General features: G+C 59.4%; 3 protein-coding genes and 1 long non-coding RNA gene across 10 annotated transcripts in view; 2 read left to right on the top strand and 2 right to left on the bottom strand.

The window, feature by feature from the left end:
* EXD3 (exonuclease 3'-5' domain containing 3) overlaps nt 1-21,924 on the top strand; it is a 119,503-nt gene that overhangs the window by 32,370 nt on the left and 65,209 nt on the right. For 3 of the 5 annotated variants that reach the window (XM_050759836.1, XM_050759840.1, XM_050759837.1), the window contains 3 exons: nt 11,166-11,230; nt 19,581-19,754; nt 20,108-20,275. In XM_050759836.1, coding sequence (XP_050615793.1) covers nt 11,166-11,230; nt 19,581-19,754; nt 20,108-20,275 — 407 coding nt within the window. Of the gene's footprint in view, nt 1-11,163; nt 11,231-13,604; nt 15,278-19,580; nt 19,755-20,107; nt 20,276-21,924 lie in introns of those variants that run through there. The other 2 variants (XM_050759838.1, XM_050759839.1) reach the window with 2 other exon arrangements.
* Nucleotides 1-21,924, bottom strand: part of MRPL41 (mitochondrial ribosomal protein L41) — a 232,279-nt gene that overhangs the window by 155,735 nt on the left and 54,620 nt on the right. The window lies entirely within an intron of this gene.
* The window catches only part of LOC126937122 (40S ribosomal protein S17-like), a 136,853-nt gene that overhangs the window by 80,586 nt on the left and 34,343 nt on the right, over nt 1-21,924 (bottom strand). The window lies entirely within an intron of this gene.
* Nucleotides 17-9,107, top strand: LOC126937151 (uncharacterized). Its single transcript, XR_007719651.1, has 3 exons — nt 17-574; nt 720-1,681; nt 2,422-9,107. It is a non-coding gene; the product is annotated as an uncharacterized LOC126937151 (long non-coding RNA).

Here is a 21,924-nt window from a genome sequence, read left to right as displayed (position 1 = left end):
AGCCTGATGGTGCCGAGTCTCCCTGGGGCTGTCGGGGGAGGTGCGTGGGGGTGCACGGGGGGTGGTGGTGCCCACTCTGTACTCAGTGACGAGGGCCAGGCCGCTGGACCCTAGCTGCAGGCCTCTCTACAGTGTCCACAGCTTGGGACCCTGTGAGTCCGGAGGCCCTGCTGTGAACTCTGTCCTCGGCGTTCAAGACAGGCCGCCTCCTTGGACCCCCAGCGTGGGTGGCCTGGCGCCAGGCCTGTGACAGCATCCGGGGGAGGTGGCGGGGACCGTGCAGCCGCTCAGGGCTGGTCGCAGAGGTGGGAGCTCTGGTCCCCTCTGTCCCTCGGGGTGCCAGGCAGAGGGCCCGAAACCCCCTTGGGTGCTCAGCGCCGCCTCCCGGGGTTCAGGGAACCCACAGCCTCTTGGGTCTCGGGCGGTTCCGTGGTGGCCTTCAGTGTTCCTAGTTTTTTACACTAAGCCTTTTTTCATCCCTTGGAGTCAAGAAGAACATCTGCCCTCCCAGCAGCTTTTTCAGGTTAAAAAAGAGAAATGAGAGGGGCCTTCCCCTGTGGGCAGAGCCAGGGAGGTGAGAGGGGCCTTCCCCTGTGGGCAGAGCCAGGGAGGTGAGAGGCGCCTTCCCCTGTGGGCAGAGCCAGGGAGGTGAGAGGGGCCTTCCCCTGTGGGCAGAGCCAGGGAGGCTGCATCCCCGCTCAGCTCAGCTGCCCCGGCAGGTTCAGCGCTGAAGAGAAACAGCCCGAGGGGAGGTGCAGCCTCCCTCCCTCCTGTTCCTACAAATCAAGACCCTGCAAGTTGAAGACTGGGCCAGGGTTTGGGAGACAGAGGCTGGGAGGCAGTGGAGGCTGCCTAGTGCCTGGGGTGTCAGCCCGAGCCTCTGTGCCGGGGACAGGCCGGGGCGGGAAGCCTCCTGGGAGGGGCTCGGCCCCCATGGGAGCTGTCCAGGGCCCTGTCTTTGTGGGCAGGGGGTGGGAAGGGGGCCTGGGACCCCTTCATGTCCTTCACCCTGCAGTCCTTGTAAACAGCAGTGAGCGCTGTCAGGCCTTGGCCCGGCTGCCTCGCCCTGGGCTGCGGACCCCCCGTTTGTTGTGGGTTTACTGCCTTTTCACTCACCGCCGCCCGGCCTCTGCCCAGGCCCACCCTACACACGCCCTGCCTGGCAGCCCCTCCATGGGGCAGGGCCATGGCCCTCTCCCCTGTGAAAGCCCCGCTCCCACGTGGCAGCAGCCGAGGCTCTCTGCCTCAGTTTCCCTATCCCATGCAGCTGCCTCCTTGGGCCTCAGACCTCTCCAGGGACTTCCTCTCCTGTGTTCCCAGTGGGTGCTGAGGGCTGTGGGGCACCTCCAGGCACATCGCCTTCCCTGACGTATTCAGGTCACCGTGTCCGGGGGGAGGGGCCGCCTCTGAGCTGGGCGGGGGTTGGCGTGGATGCGGCCCCCTCAGCAGGCACAACCCTGGCTGTCCTGTGGGGCCGTGACCACGCACCTGTCCCTCGGGACGGGCCCAGACCCCTCACCCTTCCGTTCATCCACCGCCTCCTCCAAAGCCATCTGCAGGCCCCGGGCCTGCACCTCTGTGGGATGAGGCCCTGTTACCGCTGCTGGAGACCACCCTCGGGGCCGGGGAGCACATGGGACCCTGGCTTTGCCTCAGCACAGAGCTGACTCTCCCTGCACAGGTACCCAAGGGCTTCTACAGCCTTTTCTCCACCTAAGCAGAGTGGGATGTCTTCAAAGTGCAACCCCCAGCTAGCAGGGTCCCTGGAACAGCCTCAGTGCCCCCTGGAACACTAATGGCCCTCCCTGGAACAGACAGGCCCCCCCAGAACAGACACAGAGCCCTCTGGAATAGCCTCGGCGCCCCCTGGAACAGCCTCGGCGCTCCCTGGAGGAGACACGGTGCCCCCTGGAACAGACATGGCCCCCCCAGAACAGACACGGCGCCCCCTGGAATATGCTCGGTGCCCCCTGGAACAGCCTGGTGCTCCCTGGAACAGACATGGTGCCCCCTAGAATAGCCTAGTGCTCCCCCTGGAACAGCTTTGGCGCCCTTTGGAGCCGACACGGTGCCCTCTGGAACAGCCTCGGCGCTCTCTGGGACAGGCTGGCGCTTCCTGGAATGGCCACATCCCCCCGTCCCTCCTGTGCCGCTTTAGGCACCTGCCCTTATGTGGTCAGTGTCCAGCTCTGTCAACAAGGCCAGCCCCACAAGAGGCCCCAGCTCAGCCCTCCCCAGCGGGCTCCTCTACTCGGGCTCTGGATCAGCTTCTTCGCGGGAGGTGTCCTGGCCCCCGTGCTGGCCCAGCCTCGCTGTCTGGACACCTGTCTGCGCCACCCTGGTCACCGAGGAGGACATCCGTGTCTGTGGCCCCTGGGACCCTGCCCCCGAAAACAGCCAGGCCTGGGTTTGTCCTTTTAGGTAGAGTGCCTGGTCCGGGTCATTGGAGGAGCATCCACACGGCCACATCTGGAGAGGCCCTCCCACGCTGGGTCAGGAGGCGTCATCACGGGGCAGGAAAAGGGGGCTGAGCTCCTGTTCCTCTCTCCCTCCCCCGAGGCCAAGAAACATTCTCCATCCGAATGTCCACGGTGATCACAGATTCCTCCTAAAACTTCAGCCTTGGCTGGGCGCGTGGCTCACGCCTGTAATCCCAGCACTTTGGGAGGCCAAGGCGGGCGGATCACGAGGTCAGAAGATAGAGACCATCCTGGCCAACACGGTGAAACTCCATCTCTACTAAAAATATAAAAATTAGCCGGACGTCGTGGCGGGCACCTGTAGTCCCAGCTACTTGGGAGACTGAGGCAGGAGAATTGCTTGAACCCAGGAGGCAGAGGTTACAGTGAGCTGAGATGGTGCCACTGCACTCCAGCCTGGGGGACAGAGCGAGACTCCATCTCAAAAAAAAAAAACAAAAAACTTCAGCTTTTGCATGAGCAGGCACAGCTGAGGTCAGAAAAGCCATGTTGCCCACGTCCACCTGGTTCGGGGGTTTCCAGGCAGCGCTTGAGCCTTCTCTGGGAAATTCAGAGTCCCACAGACGGCATTAAACTGTGGCTCAGCACCAGGGCTGGCAGGCGGTGGGGTGGGGGCGGGGAGGCCAGCCCTCTGGCAGATGCAGCAGCTCCAGGAAGCCTGCCGGCCTGGGTTCCCTTTCCCTCCACATCCGCCGCTCCTCCCTGTCTTGCTGGGCTCTGAACAATGGGAGCCTCCAAGGCTGAGGCTGCCCTGGCTTCCCAGAGGAGGTCCCTGTGCTACAGCTTGGCCTGCTGGGGTGCCTGGGGCTGGGGACATGGCCAGCTTCACATCTGGTGTCCACGCTCCAGACAGGGGCTCCTCAGCACCCGCCCAGTGTGGACACGGCGGTGAACAGGGCAAGGCCCACAGGAGAGGCCGCTTTTCCTATGAAGCTCCGTGATGAGCGCGTGCCGCTCTCGTAATGCACAGTGAACGTGCAGGTTCCTGGAGACGCCTCCCTCTCAGAGGCCTCGCTGGTGGGCTGTGGCTGTGGGTGGACGTGGGGACACTTGAGGAAGGGCGGCGGCCGAGGCCCTGCTGGGAGGAGGGGAAGGAGAAGCTGCCGTGGCCGCCCTGCCCCTCTCCACGCTGAGCAGGCCGCCCCTGCCCCACCACGGGTGCCCCAGAGGTGTGGGCACCAGATCCGCCTCCAGGACCCTGGGGACGGGCTTGTCCCAGTCCCACGACCAGGTCACAGGCACTTTCTGGCAGCCTCTTGGCCACCCTCACTGTGTCCTCGCCCCCTGCCCTCAGCGTCCACTGGCCTTGAGCTGGCCAGGAGGCTCCTGGGCCTTTCTCTGCTTGGCTGCACTAAAGGAGGCTGAGCTGGCCTGCCCCAGCGCCTGCCCCGGCCCAGCTGGCAGTGGGGGTGGCTGCAGAGCCAAACCTTGGGCTGTGACATCAGGGTGACATGAGGGAGACAAGAGGGAGGTCACCGCTGGCCTCATAAAACCGTGAAAACGCCCTCCCACACCTGCCAGTAGAGAGGGTTCGTCCTCACTGTGTGACCGGGCCCCGCTCCCTAACCTCTCTGTTTTCTCATCTGAATGATGATTCTAGCACCAATACTGGGCCTCATTTCTGTGTGAATATTGAAGGAGTTAATTTATGTAAAACCACCCAGAGCATACTGTTATCTTTTTAGTTTTTATTTATTTGTGTAATTTTATTTATTTATTTATTTATTTATTTATTTATTTTTTTTTTTTTTTTTGGAGACAGAGTCTTGCTCTGTCACCCAGGCTGGAGTGCAGCAGCATGATCTTGGCTCACTGCAACCTCCACCCTCCAGGTTCACGCCATTCTCCTGCCTCAGCCTCCTGAGTAGCTGGGACTACCGGCGCCCGCCACCACGCCTGGCTAATTTTTTTTATTTTTAGTACAGAAGGTTTCACCGTGTTAGCCAGGATGGTCTCAATCTCTTGACCTTATGATCTGCCCGCCTCGGCCTCCCAAAGTGTTGGGATTACAGGCGTGAGCCACCACGCCTGGCCTTTTTTTTTTTTTTGAGAGTCTCGCTCTGTCGCCCAGGCTGGAGTGCAGTGGCACGACCTTGGCTCACTACAACCTCCACCTCCCAGGCTCAAGCAATTCTCCTGCCTCAGCCTCCTGAGTAGCTGGGATTACAGGCACCTGCCACCATGCTTGGGTAATTTTTGTATTTTTAGTAGAGATGGGGTTTTGTCATGTTGGCCAGGCTGGTCTCAAACGCCTGACCTCAAGTGATCTGCCCGCCTTGGCCTCCCAAAGTGCTGGGATTACAGGCGTGAGCCACCGCGCCCAGTCTGTTACTTTTTAAAAATAGGCATTTCATCTTCCAAGATTTCTGTTGTAGTTAGGATGTTTTCTTCAGCAGATTTTCTGACCTGCGGTTGCAGAATGAAATTTGGGGATCTCTCTGTCCCTCTCTGTGTGGCATCCACGTGGCTCCGAGCGTCCCACCTCCTCACCGGCCTCACTGTCCCTCTCTGTCCCTCTCTGTCCCTCTCGCTCTGAGCGTCCCAGCTCCTCACCGGCCTCCCTGTCCCTCTCTGTCCCTCTCTGTCCCTCTCTGTCCCTCTCACTCCGAGCGTCCCAGCTCCTCCATGTCCTCACTGTCCCTCTCTGAGTGGCGTCTACCGCATGCCCCCTGGGCTGGTACCGCCCTTTCCCTCTCTGCCTCCCTGTGGGGTCCACAGTAGCGAACGGTGGGCTCTCCCCGTCATCCCGCCTTCCCAGCCAGAGGCAGCCTGGGCTGAGGCTGGGTCAGTTCTGTCTCCAAGGCCCTCGGCTTCATGGATGAGGCAAGTGAGTGGGACTGAGAGTGAGGGACCCGTGACCCATGAGAGACGGTGCTGTGCTGGGGTTGCAGGCCACTGTGTTGATAGCGCGAGGGCCTCCGTGCCAGATGCTGGACCTTCGGGAGCCCCTTCACCTCACTCCCCAGACGCGGGCGGTTCTCTGCAGTGAGCCGAGGTGGAGGGCACACACTGCCCGCCAGGCTTGGGCTCTCCTTGCTGTCTCCGTCCTTATCATGTCCCTCGCCCTGCCTGCAGCTGAGCACAGGCAGATGTGGGTGGAATCTGAGACCAGAGACAGTTGGGCTGGAGGGGGTGGCCCCGTCTCAGCTGCCACCGGAGGCCAGAAGACCACCAGGACACAGACTCGCGGCAGAAGGACGGAGGTCCCAGTGCATGTTGGGTGGGTATGGCCTCTCGGGACATGCCTGTGGGAGGTGCTGTGGGGTCTCTGAGGGGAGCTGAGGCCGTGGGCTGGCCCTTTCTGCTGTCCGTGGGCGGTCAGAGGACTGACCCAGCGGGGCGCTGATAGCAGGTGCCCGGACCCGTGGGCATGTAGGTCGCCACAGCACGTGGGGTCTGGTCTGGGCGGCCGGGCTCTTCTGTGCTCAGTGCTGTGGGGTCTGATGCTGCTGGCAGGTGTGGGACGGCCTTGGAGACGAGCCGTGTGAGCTTTGTGACCCAGGCCCCAAGAGGAGAGCTGGCTGTGGGAGAGAGCCACTCGGGGGCGTTGTGAAGACCACGTGTCACAGACTTCCTGCCCGGAGGCCGGGTGTCCCCTGCCAGAATCCACTGTCTGACGTCCACTGGTGGTGTCCACTGCCCAGCATCCACTGCCCGGTGTCCCCTGCCCGGCGTCTGCTGCTGGGGTCGGCCTCAGTTCCTGGGGCTTCTGTGCTCCCAACCCTGTGGATAAAAAGCCCCCTGTGTTTCTCACCCCCGCTTTATGGCAGCGTGCCGGGAATAACAGAGCCTTTGGTGCCATCTACTCCGCAGCCCACAGTTTCCTGGAGTGCGTCTGTGTCTCAGGGCGAAGGCAGCCCCGTTAGCCGAGTGCTGTTTGGAGGAAGTGGCGTCCCTGTGTTCTGCCCGTCCTGTATTCCCGCAACAATCCATCTTCCTGTCGGCTGGCACAGGGGTGTCAGCTGGAAACTGTCCTGGGGACAGGTGGTGGAGCCGTCCTGGCCGCCTCTGCCTGGGCACCCTCAGGCCAACCCCACAGAGTTCTGAGCCCTCCCAGGCACGTTTTGGGGAGGGTGGCTGGGGGGGAAGCCAGTGCGGGCACCGGGCACCGGTGCTGGGCAGGGGCCATGATTCAGCCCCCCAGGGAGAAGTGGCCCAGCTCTTGGATGTGAATCCACGTTCAGGGGACTGTGGGACTTTTATTCTTGAGCTTGAGTTTCTTTTATGTGTCCTCCTGATACACAGCTGCCCCATTCTGCCCCAACCCACACGCTTCCAGGAGGCTGCTCCGGGGTCAGGGGTCAGCCTCCTGGCCAGGGCCATCTGTCTCAGCGTCCCAGACCTGCCTGTCTGCAGGTCCCAGGCATCGGTGCGCCGCTGAGGAACTTGGTGAACTCTGTGAACTTGGGCCTGGGTGTGGAGGTGGGGGCCAGAGGCCACGCGCGGAGCTCCGGCCGAACGTCCACGCTGGGGACCAAAGGCCTCCAGAAGCCACCGCAGGAGGAGGCGACCTCAGGGAGGGCTGGCTGGGGCTTCTGGGGCCGGACAGCGGGTCTGGGAGGTCCCTCGGTGTCAGCTCCAAGCCCCACCCATCCTTCTCAGACCCCATGCCCCTGCATGGTATCCCTGAGTTGGGGTGCGTGGGGTGCTGTGTACTGAGCGGGGTGTGTCCCCCAGGTCCCTCCCAGGCACCCTGTCCTCTCACTGCTGAGCCCCGGAGCTCACAGGGCTCGCTTGTCTTCTTCGTTCAGACAGAAGCCGCCCCTGGACATCCTGTTTTTCTTCTGTTGTACGAACAGGAAGCCAGCGATTGTGTGAGATGAGTGTCAGCATGGCCGTGTCCGAGCCCGGCATGGCAGAGACTTGTCCGGCTACACCTGCCGCAGGTCCCTCCAGCTCTGGCCCGAGAGACTCGGGGCTCCCCGGGGCTCCCCAGTCGCATGGGCTGTGAGCACCATGTGTGCACGGCTGGCCCTGGAACGGCCGGGGCAGGCACCGTGAAGTGTCCATCGTGCACCGGCCATGGCCTGGAAGGAGATCCAGGCGGTCACTGCCCTGGGACTCAGTGTCAAGGCCACAGTGAAGTGACGGGGGCAGAAGGGCAGGGGCCAGGTGCCAGGCAGGGAGCAGTGGCTGGGGGCCAAGCACAGAACAGGGGCGCTGAGAGGGCCAGGCAAGGAGTAGGGGCACTGAGGGGTCCAGGCACAGAGCAGGGGCACTGAGGGGGCCAGGTAGGGAGCAGGGGTGCTGAGGGGGCTCCTGGGCAGGCTACTAGGTGCTCAGGAAGCAGCCTCAGGCCCAAGGGGCAGGGTCCGGGTCACTTGGAGGGTGGAAGCTGGGAGGGTGTGGTAGGCCCTGGCTTTGACTTTCAAGGCCGGGGGCCACGGTGGCGTCCACAAAGAAGTGGCCTGGCCCACCGCATGTTTCTGTAGGATCCTAGGGCTGTGCTGTGCTGCGGGGCTGGGCGTTGTCTGTGGGCACAGTGTGGAGGCAGGGAGGCCCCTGGGAAGCCGGAGTGGCCCAGGTCGGTGGGAGGTGGGAGAGGAGACCCTGGGCAGACCCTGCCCTCCTGGAGGGCAGAACCAGCAGGACCTGAGCAGGGGCGAAGACCAGCAACACTGACTGGGGAGGGGAGAGGCTGACATCACCAGCTTCCCACCTGGAAAGGTGGGTCTCGATTCAGTAAAACTTAAAGAGAATAATAAGGACACGCTGCTTATTGAAGGATGGACTGATTGACAGGTTCTCACTCTGTCCCCCAGGCTGGAGGGCAGTGGCAAAATCGGGGCTCACTGCAGCCTCAACCTCCCAGGCTCCAGCCATGCTCCCACCCCAGCCTCCCGAGTGGCTGGGACCTCAGGCGTGCCACCATACCCAGCTACTTTTATTTATGTATTTGGGTAGAGATGGGGTCTTGCTGTATTGCCCAGGCTGGTCTCAAACTCCAGGGCTCAAGCAAACCACCCCCCTCAGCCTCCCAACGTGCTGGGATGACAGGCGTGAGCCACCGCACCCAGCTTCACCTGCCTTTAAAAACGTGAAATACACATAACATGAAATTTACCATTTTAACCACTTTCCTGTGTACATTCAGTGACATTAAGTGCATTCACGTGGCTGCGGAGCCGCCACCACCGTCCACCTGCAGAACTTTCTCATCTCACGCATCTGAAGCTCTGCTTTAAAAGAAAATCTGGGCTGGGCACGGTGGCTCACGCCTGTCATCCCAGCACTTCGGGAGGCTGAGGTGGACGGACCAACTGAGCTCAGGAGTTTGAGACCAGCCTGGCCAATGTGGTGAAAACCCGTCTCTACTGAAAATACAAAAATTAGCCGGGTGTGGTGGTGGCCGGCGCCTGTAATCCCAGCTGCTTGGGAGGCTGAGGCAGGAGAATCACTTGAACCCGGGAGGCGGAGGTTGCAGTGAGCCGAGATCGCGCCACTGCACTCCAGCCCGGGCGATAGAGTGAGACTCCATCTCTAAATAAAATATTAAATAACATAAAATAAAAGTCTGTTTTGTTTATTGTGAAGCGTAGCCCACATGTAGGAAGGAACGCAGAACACGCGATGGGGGCTCGGCACGTGATCGTGAACACACCACAGCATGCTCTGCCCAGCCCCGCCAGGCCCGCCAGGTCCTCTTCCCCGGCCCCGCCCAGCCCTGCCAGGCCCCATCCCCAGCCATGCCCAGCACCCAGAACGCGGGGCCGGTCACACTGCCTGCCATGGCCACGTGGTGGGGTACGTCCTGCCCACCTGGGCATCATCCCGGGGCTGATCCACTTGCTCCGTCCTCCTACAGTGGACATTTGGGTGTTCTCAGCCTCTGTGTCCGGGACACTGTGTGCGATGGTGGGACGGTTCTGAGCGCAGATGGGAACGCTGGCCCCGTGCCGTCCAGGCCCGGGTGGCAGCAGAGCCGCAGTGGTGGAGCCCGGGTGCCCACGATGTTTTATGAGTTTTTTGTTTGTTTGAGACGGAGTCTCGCTCTGTCGTCCAGGCTGGAGTGCAGTGGCGCGATCTCAGCTCACTGCGAGCTCCGCCTCCCGGGTTCATGCCATTCTCCTGCCTCAGCCTCCCGAGTAGCTGGAACCACAGGCGCTCGCCACCATGCCCGGCTAATTTTTGTATTTTTAGTAGAGATGGTGTCTCACCACGTTGGCCAAGCTGGTCTCGAACTCCTGACCTCAAATGATCCACCCACCTCGGCCTCCCCAAGTGCTGGGACGACAACCGACTGGGTTTGGTTTTGCATGAGCTCCTTTTGTGAGATTTCTCCCGGGGAATCTGACGTTGCCGATGCTGTTCTAAGTGATTTTTGAAATGGCCATTTCTGTTTGTGGCTGATTTTCTCACTTCGGCTTGTGCTGAGCATTGATGCCGCACCCACTGGTTAATTCTAACTGTAGTTTTGATCCTTCGTGGCTTTCTGCATAATCCCATTGTCGGCGGGTCCTCATGTTTCTGTTTCCCTTCTGCATTGGATGCCACCCGCGTGGGACAGCTCCAGGCCGGGCTGGGGCATCCTCACACACTGCCCTGAGCACCACGCCTCACACTCGCGCATGGCTTTTACCCAGTTCGGGGCGAGTTACTTCTCACATCATGAGCTGAACTGAATTTTGGAACACTTGCTCTGTGTCTACCGAAAGGGCCTCGTGGTTCTCTCCTCCATTCCGGTGCTGGGCTGAATCACACCCTTGGGCTATCGAGGTGTCAGCCTGGCTTTCCCGGGTGACCCCCGTCCCGCACGCTCCTCTGGCGTGTGTGGCAGAATCCAGCTGCTGGGGTCTGATCTGATCTCATGTGAGTCCTCAGCCTCCCTTGCAGCAACACGGGGTCTTCCTGTTCCCGTCCTGCCCTCCAGGGGGGCCCGGCAGCTTCCATGACCCCCAGGTCCGGAGGGAGTTCACTGCGGAATCCACCCAGGCTCCTGCCCCCAGGCCTCCCCTGTGGAGTCCCTGCTGGCAGCCGCCGCTCCCTGGCCTCCGACCCTGACCCCACCATGTGACCAGGCCTGGGTGGGTCCCTGCTCCCCTGGGTGGGGTTGGGCCGCCACCGGCCTCCAGACCAAGCCATGCAGCCCCCAGGTTCTGTCTGGAAACCTCCCTCGGGTCTCACTCTGGTGGTTCTGTCTGTGGGGCAGCGTCTTCGGTCAGCACTTTTGCTGCAGAGCTTGCACAGTGAGGTGGGGGCCTCCCAGTTGTGACTGGAGGGAGGGGGCGGTGCAGGAGGGCCAGGGACTGAGACCTAAAGAGGGCAGGGGCTTGGGGTCCTCATGGTGCCAGGACTGTGGTGCAGGGTTTGGGCGAGAAGATGCTGATGAGGTTGCCCAGGGCGCTGGGCGGAGGAGGTAGAGGCTCAGGCCCACAAGGGCTGCTCTGTGACTGCAGCTGAAAGATGAGGCCCAGCTCCCAGGGCTGAGCATGGAAATGCTGCTGGGCGGACTCAGCTGGTTGGGTGGCTACGGGCCACAGGGAAGGGACAGGGGTGAGCCTGGGCCAGAGTGGGTGCCGCCGCACCTGGCGGGTATGTGTGTGCCCGACAGAGGTGGGGGAGGGCTCCCGGCCCCCAGGTCCAGAGGAGCCCCAGGCATTGTGGGTCAGTGGGAGGGACTTCCCAGCTGGCTATGCCGCAGTTCCTGCACCTGCCCCTCCCACGGCTGTTATCTTGTCTCCACAGGCCAGGACCCCCTCCTGCTCCTGCAGGCCCTGCAGACCCTGTGGTCCACGCGGGAGCGGCAGCAGGTAAGTGGACGTGGCTGCCACGGGTGGCAGAGTCACAGCTGGCAGAACTGACTGTTGGGCAGAGACTGGCCTAACAGGAGGCCTCCCTGTTCGGGAAGCTGCACAGTCCCCCACGGCCACAGGGTCCTGCGGTAGTGGCTGCCCCAGACTGCATCCAGGGTGGCCTGTGTGGGGCAGGGGGCGGTCTTCCTCAAGGCCCCAGGGTGGTAAAGGCCCTGCCTGGCCCCAGCAGGCCCTCTGAGGTCACCTCTGGGAGGTGCAGGGTCCACTCATCTGCAGGGACACAGCTGTCACCAGCACTGCCAGGCCTGAGTTCCCATCCTGCCACCACCAGGGCACCCAGACCCGGGGTGGCCACTGGGGCAGGTGTCCAGGGCAGGGAGGCCTTAGGAAGGGGTGGGACTTGAGCAGGGCAGGAGGCTGGGTGGGAGAGGCCGGGGAGAGGCTGCAGAGGGAGGGCCGGCCACCCGTGGGGGCAGACGCGGATTCCGGTTCCTTTAGTGGCAATGGCCTGTGCACAGGAAGCTGCCAAGTCCTGAGTGCCGCGTCTGCTGGCCCGAGGTTGCTCCTGCAGGCCCAGGGGACGCCCTCCAACCCCAGCCCTGGCGCTGCCTGCTCTGCGTCTGCCTCCCTCCTGCACCCGCCTCTGCCAGCTTTTGTTTGTCCGTCAGCTCGGTGGCTTCCTGGGCCTCCAGCTTGTGAATCTCTGTCCTTGCCTTTGAGATTTCCCTCTGTTCCGTTTCCAGGCTCTTGTCGGACCTTTGTCTGTGACGCTCAGTCTCCCTCGCTCTCTGGCAGCTGTGTGTGCGGTGTGAGCCTCCCCGGGTCCCGCCCTCCGCGCCCCCACGTGTCCAAGTTGTGGGATTCCACCGTCCTTTCGTCCCTATGTCCTGACGTTCATCCTGGTGTCTCCTTTGAGCAGCACTTGTTTCTACACAGACAGGGCCGCAAACTGCTTCAGGCCCCGCTGACAGTCATGAGGCCCTAGTGCGTTTCATCGTCATGGGGAACCTGTGCCTGTGCCCTCGCCGCCTCCCCGCGCCCTGGCCGCCTCCTCCTCGTGTTCTTACCGCACCCCCGCGCCCTCACCTCCTCCTCGCGCTCTCACCTCCTCCTCACGCTGTCACCTCCTTCTCTCGCTCTCACCTCCTCCTTGTGCTCTTACCTCCTCCTCGTGCTCTTACCTCCTCCTTGTGCTCTTACCCCCCCCCCCCACCGCGCCCTCACCTCCTTCCCGTGCCCTCGCCTCCTCCTCATGCTCTCACCTCCTCCTGGCGCCTCCATCACATTCCCGGGTTCCAGCAAGCTGGTGAATGCCACCTGCCCAGGGGCCCTGGGTGGGCCAGGAATCTTGAAGATGAGATCCTTTGGGGTCCTGGGTGCTGAAGAGAAGCCCAACCCTAGAGCTGGCTGCACGTGGAGGTCCTGGAGACCCCCATATGGTGGCATAGACACCAGGTGCCCCCACAGGAGGGAGATGGAGACCAGGATTTTGGAGAACTCCTTGGGGCAGTCTGCAATATAAAGGGGGGAAATGGGACTGTTGATGGTCTGGGAGGGCTGTGGGTGTTCATCTAAAATGAGAGGGGAGCCTGTATGCTGGGCGAATGAGAGCAACCCGGGAGAGGGGCAGGAGGAGGAGGCAGGGCTGGAACAGGGCTAGGGCCTGGAGTAGACGCAGTCCCAGAGTGGGGTTTCCCTGGTTCATTGGACCCTTCCCAGCCCCACTGCCCAGCAGCCTGTGATGGGGCGGTCCTGTCTTTTTGTTTTTGTTTTTTTTTTTGTGAGACAGTCTTGCTCTGTCACCCAGACTGGAGTGCAGTGGCACAATCTCGGCTCACTGTAACCTCCGCCTCCCAGATTCAAGTGATTCTCTTGCCTCAACCTCCTGAGTAGCTGGGATTACAGGTGTGCAACACCACGCCTGGCTATTTTTGTATTTCTAGTAGAGACAGGGTTTCGCCATGTTGGCCAGGCTAATCTTGAACTCTTGACCTCAAGCAATCTGCCTGCCTCGGCTTCCCAGAGTGGTCCTGTTCTAACAGGGTGGTCCTGTTCTAACAGCCCCTCGGGGGGCCTTCTGGTACTGCTGAGCCCATGGGACCACCCCCACCCCCCACCACTGAAGCTGTGAGTGGAGCCAACAGCTCAGTGCAGGGGATGCCAGCCAGCAGCGGGGAAGACGGATACCGGCGGGCGGGATTGGGGGGGACGCCCGGAGGGGTTTGGGGTGGGCGGGATACCAGCAAGGGGATTGAGGGGGATGCCCAGAGGGGGTTGGGGAGGAGGGGGGATACTGGCGGGCGGACTGGGGGGGACACCCAGAGGGGGTTGGGGTGGGGGGATACCGAGGCGGACTGGGGGGGACGCCCGGAGGGGGTTGGGGTGGGGAGGCTCACGTTGTTTTCTCCATGCACAGCGGGGGGCTCTCTGTAGCTGAGGGGATCAGTAATGAGGAGTGAAGACCAGTGAGGGGCTCGAAGGGAGGAGGGGCCAGCGATCCCATCACACAGACGCCCCCACTCCCTTCAGCCCCAGGCCCAGTCACCGCTCACCCGCAAACCCCGGACCCATCACACACACGCCCCCACTCCCCTCGGCCCCAGGCCCAGTCACCGCTCACCTGCTTTCTGCCTCCGGATTTGCCACTTCTGGACAGTTCACACACATGCGATCATATAACATGGGGTCTTTTGTGACTTGCTTCTTCATTTAGCACGATATCAAGGCTTTGTCCACGTGGAAGTCTGTGTCAGCTTCCTCCTTTTCCGTGGTTGAGTAATACGTGGCCAGGCCACGCGCTGTTTCTCTGTACACAGCTGAGGGGCATCTGGGCCATCTCCACCTCTGGCTGTTGTGAACAAGTACTTCTCTGAAAATTCATCTACAAACATCTGCTTGAGCCCCTGTTTTTAAATCTTTGGGGAGGACGGATGTGGTGGCTCATGGCTGTAATCCCAGCATTTTGGGAGGCTGCGGTGGGAGGATCACCTGAGGCCAGGAGTTCAAGACCAGCTTGGCCAACATGGCGAAACCCCATCTCAACCAAAAAATACAACAATTAGCCAAGTGTGGTGGCGTGCACCTGTAGTCCCCGCTACTTACGAGGCTGAGGCAGGAGAATCACTTGAACCCCAGAGGCGGAGGTTGCAATGAGCCAAGATCGTGCCACTGCACTCCAGCCTGGACGACAGAGGGAGACTCCATCTCGAAAAAAAATTTTTTTTAAATAAATAAATAAATCTTTGGGAACCTGCCTGGGAATAGAATTGCTAGATCATGTGGTAATTGTGTTTATCTTTTGAGGAACTGTCAAACTACTGCTTTTATTAAAAATTTCAGCCAAATGCAGTGGCTCATGCCTGTAATCCCAGCACTTCGGGAGGCGAGGTGAGCAGATTACAAGGTCAGGAGTTCAAGACCAGTCTAGCCAACGCAGCGAAACCCTGTCTCTACTAAAAATACAAAACGTTGGCCAGGCATGGTGGTGTGCACCTGTAATTGCAGCTGCCTGGGAGGCTGAGGCAGGAAAATCGCTTAAACCCAGGAGGCAGAGATTGCAGTGAGCCAAGATCGCACCACTGCACTCCAGCCTGGGCGACAGAGCAAGACTCTGTCTCAAAAAAAAATTCAATGACTATTTTTTGTTTTCAAAGTTCTCTTAGGTTTCCTCCCTCCCTCCCTCCCTTCCTTTCTTTCTTTTTTGACACAGTCTGGTTCTACATCGCCCAGACTGGAGTGCAGTGCCGCAGTCTCGGCTCACTGCAACCTCTGCCTCCCAGGTTCAAGCGATTCTCCTGCTTCTGCCTCTCAAGTAGCTGGGATTACAGGTTCCACTATGCTGGCTAATTTCTTGTATTTTCGTAGAGACGGAGTTCCGCCATGTTGCACAGACTTGTCTCGAACTCCTGAGCTCAAGCTATCAGCCCGCCTCGTCCTCTCAAAGTGCTGGGATTCCGGGCATGGCCACCGCGCCCGGCTGATGCGTCGTTCCTGTGCTTGTCCACCGACTCTTTGTGTTTGGCTGTAACCACGATGCATGCTCAGGTGCTCACTGCTGCTCAGAGAGTCCAGGTCACAGGAATGAGGTCTGGTAGAAAGAAAGTGACTTTTTATTCTGTAGCTGGTTTGAGGGACGAAGTGCAGGCCTCATGCCTGACGGGTATGGCTTAGCTTTTGGAGCAGAAAGAGGTGCTTTTTTTTTTTTTTTTTTTTTGGAGATGGAATTTCTCTCTTGTCACCCAGGCTGGAGTGCAATGGCGCAATCTCGGCTCACCACGACCTCCACCTCCTGGGTTTGAGTGATTCTCCTGCCTCAGCCTCCCGAGCAGCTGGGATTACGGGCATGTGCCACCACGCCCAGCTAATTTTTTAGTAGAGATGGGGTTTCTCCATGTTGGTCAGGCTGGTCTTGAACTCCGACCTCAGGTGATCCACCTGCCTCAACCTCCCAAAGTGCTGGGATTACAGGCGTGAACCACCATGCCTGGCCAAAAGAGGCATTTTTAAAAGGTCGGGAGGAAGCGAGGAGGTGGGAGGGTCTCTGTGTCTTATCTACCTGGAAGTTGAGTTGGCGTCTCCATGGGCAGAAAGAGGCTGTGAAGGTGGCCGGAAACTCCAGCACGCACACTTTGGGCTGTAAATCAACTTGTCTCTTGAGGCGGCCTCCTGCGGGCAAGAGTTCTGCTCTGAACCTCTAAGCACATGAGCTTGCCCTGTAGGAAGTGTCTGGTGAACAGGAGGTGAAAGGCTATCATTGCATTTCTAAAGAAATAAGAAGTGGGGAAGGAGGAAGGAGAAAAGAAGAGAGAGTAAAACATAAGTGAACTATCATTTAGGAGAATGGGAGTCGTTGCTTACACATTCGCAAATCGATGTCCTGTAACTCCACATTATCAGAGCTTTAATCAACTTACTTGCAGCTGTCACTCATGGTGGCTTTCTTCCTTGTGTGTTTTCTAAGTTTTCACCGTGAGCTCATTTACTGGAACTTTTTCCCTCTGATGACCTAGGGCCCGTGCATCCCAGCAAAGTGGTTAAAGAATGATGCTTTGCTTCTGCCAACTAACTACAGATAGAACTCACTAGGGATAGAACTCACTAGGGCTAGAACTCACAAGAGGTAGAACTCACTAGAGGACCTGGAACTCGCTAGAGCTGGAACATGCTAGAGTTAGAACTCCCTAGAGCTAGAATTTGCTAGGGCTGGAACTTGCTAGATCTAGAACTGGCTAGGGCTAGAACTCACTAGGGCTAGAACTCACAAGAGCTAGAACTCACAAGAGCTAAAACTCACTAGAGGATCTGGAACTCGCTAGAGCTGGAACACGCTAGAGTTAGAACTTTCTCACTAGAGCTAGAATTCAATAGAACTATAACTCACTAGGGCTATAACTCACTAGGGATAGAACTCGCGAGAGCTAGAACTCACTAGAGCTAGAACTCATGAGAGCTAGAACTCGCTAGAGCTAGAACTTGCTAGAGTTAGAACTTGCTAGAGTTAGAACCGAGGGCTAGAACTCACTAGGGCTAGAACTTACTAGAGTTAGAACTCACTAGGGCTAGAACTCACTAGGGCTAGAACTCACGAGAGCTAGAACTCGCTAGAGCTAGAACTCACGAGAGCTAGAACTCACTAGGGCTAGAACTTACTAGAGTTAGAACTCACTACGGCTAGAACTCACGAGAGCTAGAACTCGCTAGAACTAGAACTTGCTAGAGTTAGAACTCGAGAGCTAGAACTCACGAGAGCTAGAACTTACTAGGGCCAGAACTCGCTAGAGCTAGAACTCACTAGGGCTGGAACTCATTAGAGCTAGAACTCACTAGGGTTAGAACTCACTAGGGTTAGAACTCACTAGAGTTAGAACTCACTAGAGCTAGAACTCACTAGGGCTAGAACTCACTAGGGTTAGAACTCACTAGGGTTAGAACTCACTAGAGCTAGAACTCACTAGAGCTAGAACTCACTAGAGCTAGAACTTACTAGGGCTAGAACTCCTGAGGGCCAGAACTCACTAGAGCTAACACTAACTAGAGCTACAACTCGCTAGAGCTAGAACTCTCTAGGGCTAGAACTCACTAGAGTTAGAACTCACTAGGGCTAGAATTTACTAAGGATAGAACTCACTAAGACTGGACCTCACTAGAGTTAGAACTCACTAGGACTAGAGCTCAATAGAGTTAGAACTCACTAGGGCTAGAACTCACTAGAGTTAGAACTCACTAGAGCTAGAACTTACTAGAGCTGGAACTCACTAGAGTTGGAACTCGCTAGGGCTAGAACTCACTAGGGTTAGAACTCACTTGAGTTAGAACTCACTAAGGTTAGAACTCACTGGAGCTAGAACTCACTAGGACTAGAGCTCAATAGAGTTAGAACTCACTAGGACTAGAGCTCAATAGAGTTAGAACTCACTAGGGCTAGAACTCACTAGAGCTGGAACTCACTAGAGTTAGAACTCACTTGAGCTAGAACTCACTAGGGTTAGAACTCACTAGAGCTAGAACTCAAGAAAGCTAGAACTTACTAGGGCTAGAACTCCTGAGGGCTAGAACTCACTAGAGCTAGAACTTGCTAGAGCTAGAACTCACTAGAGCTAGAACTTGCTAGAGCTAGAACTCACTAGAGCTAGGACTCACTAGAGCTAGAACTCACTAGGGCTAGGACTCACTAGAGCTAGAACTTGCTAGAGCTAGAACTCACTAGGGCTAGGACTCACTAGAGCTAGAACTTGCTAGAGCTAGGACTCATTAGGGCTAGAACTCACTAGAGTTGGAACTCACTAGGGCTATAACTCACTAGGGTTAGAACTCACTTGAGCTAGAACTCACTAAGGTTAGAACTCACTAGAGCTAGGACTTACTAGAGCTAGAACTCACTAGAGCTAGGACTCACTAGAGTTAGAGCTCACTAAGGCTAGAACTCAGTAGGGCTGGAACTTACTAGAGTTGGAACTCACTAGAGCTGGACCTCACGAGAGCTAGAACTCACTAGAGCTAGAACTCACTAGGGTTAGAACTCACTAGGGTTAGAACTCACTAGAGCTAGAACTCACTAGAGCTAGAACTCACTCGGGCTAAAACTAAGTTCCTGGATCACCTTCAAGTTCCAGATGCATGAGACGCTCAGGCTTTGTTTCAGGGTGACTTTCCGTTTCTTCCCAGAGTCCAGAGGGACAGACAAGCTGCCTTTCACCCTCTCTGGCCACTTTCCCCGAGGGGCATCCTTTGGAGGGTCTCGACTTTCCAGCCTTTCCTCCTGCCCCTGTGGGTGTCACACCCTCCTGGACTGTGCTGAGGTCTCCTCACGCACTCACCTGCGTGTGTCCGCGGCTGTTCCCAGGTGTTTGTGGGGAGAGCTGTCAGGTGCTGGGAGCCGAAGCGTGCCTTTCGTTTCAGTAAGCTTGCCAGATCTCCGGAGCACGGTGCTTTCAGAGCTGCGTGGCAGCCTCAGGGTGTTGCTCCTGGAGCCCCGTGGAGAGCACACCGTCCACATCGCAGGGGCGAGAACAGCACGGCCCACGCTTTCGGCTTGCAGCCTCCCTGGGCCTCTGGGGGCACATCCCGTGGCTGGCACCAGCAGCTGGGAACTCGCCCTCTTGCCCACCTGCGTGGCCGTGGGCTTCAGGGTAGGGTGTCGGCTGCTGTGCTCTGTCCCGAGTGCTGAGCTGTGAACCTGTCCACCCCTTTAGCTCTTAGGATTCCACCTGCGGAATGACCTGCAAGCATTCATTGTGGTTTGCAGCAAATAGCATGTGAATGGCTTGCGGGCATCCACAGAGGATGGCGCCGCCGAGGCTGCCCGCAGCAGCAAGGGCCGACTTGCTTTAGAATCTTCCGGAAGCCAGAGACCAAAACAGACACTTTGCTTCTCTTTGTCCACCTCTTACCCGTTTCCCAAATCTCCTGCGGGTCAGGGATAGAAAAGTACCTAAAAGGCATTTTTCATTTTGGGCTTTGGTTCTTGCCTTTCAGTTTCTTTCGCCTGCTGAGGGCAGGTCGGGCCCATGTCCCGAGAACGCCACAGGTGAAGTGACTTGTGAACCTGTGGCTCGGGCTGCGGTCGCCTCCCAGGCCAGCGGCCCTCTGTCTGCCTGGAGAACAGGCCCTCTGTCTTTATGGGATAATTAGTGCAGACAATGGCCACCGCCCCTGGGGGCCTGGGGTGCAGCGGACCAGAACGGAATCTCCTCAGCGGCATGAAAAGTCAGGGAGGCGGATGCTGGCTGAATGGCCACAGTTACCTTCTGAATGGATTAGATTTTGAAAACCTCTCTGCGGTGGGGAGGCCTTGCCAGGAGACTCTGAGTGCAAGACAAAGTGACAGTATGGTTTTGTGTCTCCACAGCTCCAGGAGGAAGCCTGGCGGGGGTTTGCTGCCCTGGACGACCCCCTGGCGGGGCTTCTGGACATGCTGGAGAGCTGCCGGGGCCGGCGGGGAGAGGGCCCCTCCCTGGAGGCCTGGATCTCCCGCCAGCTGCAGTGCTGGCTACAGGCACAGCCACGCCCGAGCCCTGCCCAGGTGAGCCCGTGGGCTCTGTGACAGTCACCTCCCTTCCTGTCCCTGCCCCTCAGCACAGTGGACCTGGCACCCACCCGCCCAGGCCTCTGCAGCCTGCTGAGCAAGCTGGGGAAGGGCAGGGGGATGCTGGGAGCTGTGGCCAAGACCCAGCCCGTGGCTTCATCCTCAGCCCCATGACAGCCATGTGCTGAGACCAGCCTCGCCCCTCCCATGCCCCAGCCCTGCAGGCCACCTGATGCCCACACATGGCCACAGTGGCAGGCACTGCCTCCTAAGCCCAGCCTGCTCCAGTCAGCCCCACGGCCCAGCCACTGGGTGCTACGTCCGGTAAGGCTGGGTCTCTGCCCTTCCAGCACAGCCTGAGGCTGAAGCAGCTGCAGGCCCGAGCGATCCGAGTCCTCACTGAGAGCCCCCCCAGCCTTGTGGCACCGCTGACCAGCATCTTCCAGCTGCAGGATGCAGACAGGAGCTGCCTGCTGGTGCATGTCCACCGCCTCCACCAGGAGGGCAGGTTCAGAGAAGTGAGTGGCCCCCATGGCCGGGTCCACGGGGAAAGGGCTTCTCAGGCGGCAGGGCAAGGACGTGCCTGGCTGAGGGCCGCCTCTGTGTGGGGACTGTTTGGGGCTTCTTTTCTACATGGGGGTATCCAGGACCCGGCCGTGGGCAGCCATCAGCTGTACGTGGGGTGCCGGGTCCCAGGAGCCCTCAGGCTGCCTGAGCCAACAGACACGTCAGGGCACAGACTGGTCCCAGGCCTGGGTCTCCCCCTGCCAACCCTGTGTCTCCCGGTACCCATCGGGCCCTCACACTCACAGGGTCCTAGGTGGGCCTGGGCCTGAGCTTTGGTCGAGCCACACCCCACCATGCCTGTTAGCCTCCGTCCCTCCGGAACCTTCACAGGATCACCCGGGAGGCTGCCCTTTGTGGGTGAGTTTGCCTCCTGGGCACTGGGGGCTGACTGAGTCCCCAGCACGGCAGTGAGCGCCCTGGAAGGAAATGCTCCTAGGAGGGGCTGAGCACAGGGGCTGTGGGAGCAGCTGGTGCTGGCCCCGCCGCCCACAGCACCCCCAGAGTGGTGCCCACTCACAGGCCCAGTGTGGGCAGTGCCGCCGCCTGGGACACAGGACGAGGTTCAGGGCCAGGGCACCAGTCGCACCTTGGCACGGTCACCCAGGTGCGAAGTACGTCCGGTCAGTATCCAACCCCTCATTGGCTGCTGGCGGGAGAGGTGGCTTTGGTCCCTTGCTGTCCGGGACCAGGTCTTAAGCAGTCGCAGAAGCGTGGGGTTGGCAGCTAAAGATGTCTGGATAAGAACTGGTGGAGCTTTTGGAATCATGGTGGTTTGCTGAGTCTCCTTTGTGAACAAGGCTGACTTTTAAGCCCAGAAGGTTCCAAGAGGAAGACCAGGTCCTAGCATCGCAGCCCCGTCATCCTGAGTCTGGCCAAGCCGTGCCTTGGGTTCGTGTGGAGCAGTAGGGAGCGGCGGGGCCTGCAGTGGGTAGGGAGGCGGCCGTCTTTCGTGGGGTGGCTCTGAGCTGTTCCCGCAGGTGCAGGGGTGCCCCCATGACTTCTCGGTGCCCTGAGATTGCAGATCCCAGTGCAGATTCCAGGGTGTAGCAAGAGGTGCAGCAAAGAAGCCCAGGGGTGTCCTGCCAGGGGATGTCCTGCTTGGGGGTGCCTGGCCTGGGGGTGCTCGGCTCAGGGTGCACTGATCGTGTATGAGGAGGCCGGCACTCGGGGGCATTGGTCCGCCCCCCGCCCCGTCAGACTTCAGGGCGGAGCATGATGGGCACCACCCCACTGCCTGCCCACATGGGACCCTGCTGCTGAGGCTGTCCCGCTGGCCCCCCGGATTCCTCCTCTCAGCACGACCCCTCACTGCGAGCAGGTGCATTGGAACCTGGGCGCGGGCACTGGGGGTTGCCCTGGCCGGGCCCTCACAGGACTGTGCCCTGCGTCGGCCATGCGAGCCCCACCCCCAGCACTGTCGCCTGCCACGCCCGGGCCGTCGTCTCGCGGCGGGTGCATGGCGCTGAGAAGCCACGATGGTCGGGCACGGGACAATGCAGGATGGAGGGTCCCGCTCATGTGGCTGAATGGCGGCCGTGCCTGCGGAGAGTGCAGGGAGGCAGAAGGCAGGCTAGTGTTTCGGGCCGTCTTCTGTTACAGA

Source organism: Macaca thibetana, chromosome 15, assembly GCF_024542745.1.
Source record: "Macaca thibetana thibetana isolate TM-01 chromosome 15, ASM2454274v1, whole genome shotgun sequence".
NCBI classification, from domain to species: Eukaryota; Metazoa; Chordata; class Mammalia; order Primates; family Cercopithecidae; genus Macaca; species Macaca thibetana.
This window is presented reverse-complemented; position numbering and strand designations above follow the sequence as displayed.